This window comes from Mandrillus leucophaeus, unplaced genomic scaffold, assembly GCF_000951045.1.
Source record: "Mandrillus leucophaeus isolate KB7577 unplaced genomic scaffold, Mleu.le_1.0 Scaffold1595, whole genome shotgun sequence".
In the NCBI taxonomy this organism is placed as follows: domain Eukaryota; kingdom Metazoa; phylum Chordata; class Mammalia; order Primates; family Cercopithecidae; genus Mandrillus; species Mandrillus leucophaeus.
Window position 1 is genome coordinate 37,825 of NW_012101582.1, and position 1,558 is coordinate 39,382.

Genomic DNA, 1,558 nt, shown 5'->3' on the forward strand with positions numbered 1-1,558 from the left:
AGCATCAACTGGCTCCGTGGTCTCAAGGATTCCAAGTTTGGCAGTTTGCTCAAAGTCTTCTCCAAAAATCCACCCAGTTGATGTTGTATATGCCTCTCAACCTGCTTGGCTTGCACAACCTGTAAGTGCTTTTGTAATCTGCGGGCACGGCTCTCAATGTCAGCCTGTCGCCGCAGTAAAGCTGTTATCCTTGTGTCAGAATCTAAAGCACTGAAGAGAATGGAAGACAGGGGAGACTTTTTACCCTCTAATTTGACACCCCCCAAGTTAGAGCTGGAGTCTGTACCAGGTGATAACCTACTGCTTCCTTGAAGTGCCGGCTGTTCCATGGAATTGACAGAAGATTTGTTTGCAGTGCTATTATTGCTATATAAAGTTGTGTGTTCTACATCAAGGCTTCTATGTGGAAGAGTGCAATTGGTCATACCCCCCTTCAAGTCCCCAGATTCAGATCCTCCCACTTCACCCCCATGAAAAGCAGATGAAGTGAGAGCCCGTTTTCCCCCATTGAGGGAAGTGGAATTGTCATGATCAGAATGTGTTGAACTTTTAGTCAATTTCTTAGCCAACCCATTTACAGGTGCTTGTGGCAGAGCTGTTTGACCACTCGTATTCATGGTTCTAAGATTTTCTAAGGAAAACTCCAAAACTGGCTGTCTCCCCAACAGCTCAGCTCGGAGTTCATAGGACTGAGATAAGAGAGGATGAGATTTAAGGACTGTCTGCTTGCTGAAGACCCCTTGCAACTTCAAAGACTCCTTTGAGGGAACAGATGTTACATCAGAGCAGAGATAAGATGCCACCAGTGGTTGCAGCTTTCCCAAGTCTTCCTTGGTAGAATTATTTCGGAAATCTAGGCTGGGATCCTCTGCAGCAATGGCTTTTCTTTTGGTTCCGTTGGCAGCAATAAGGATGTTGGCGTTGCCGTTATTTTCGGCACTGCCAGGGGACAAGGTAGAGGACGGGGGAGCCAGTTTGAACCGGATATGGTGTGCTTCTGCTGCTGCGTCAGTGAGAGCGGGCGCCATCGCAGCCATTCAGCACAGAGAGACAGGAAGTCCAGCCTCTCCCGATGCCGAGGCCGAGGCGGAGGCCAGCTCCACGGCCCCTTACTGCCTCCCCAGAGAACAGACTAGAAGAGAAAGGAGAAAAGAATGTTAGAAATACAAGCACATTTAAAAACACATATATTTTTAACAAAAGCACTACTTGAGTGCTGTTGTCTAAACTGCCTCCAGAAAGAAAGCACTCTGGAGCTAATTGTACCAGTTATTCGAGAGACCCAAGTATCTTTCAACTGAAAGAAAGGGGGAGGCAAAATCCCTGCACAAGAGAAAGAATTGCACCCTTCTTCTTGTCATTTGTTACTACAGACTGAAAGTTGCCAAAACACAAGTTCGATTCAGAGAAAATCACAGATTGTTAAAATTAAATCATCTGCATTAAAAAAAAATCTTTTTGTTGAAATAAATGGATTTAAAGCAAGACACATCAAACTAAACAATAATTAAACAGAAAAAATTAGTATGGAATTCCCGTGTTCACAAAAAAAAGTATG

The 1,558-nt window shown here is 44.5% G+C and overlaps 1 protein-coding gene across 1 annotated transcript in view; it reads right to left on the reverse strand.

The window, feature by feature from the left end:
- Positions 1–3: 3 nt before the first annotated feature.
- The window catches only part of LOC105536454 (KAT8 regulatory NSL complex subunit 1-like), a gene marked incomplete at its 3' end in the record, with an annotated part of 3,093 nt that continues 1,538 nt past the window's right edge, over positions 4–1,558 (reverse strand). The window contains exon 2 of the mRNA XM_011975863.1: positions 4–1,086. Coding sequence (XP_011831253.1) covers positions 4–1,037 — 1,034 coding nt within the window. The remainder of the gene's footprint in view (positions 1,087–1,558) is intronic.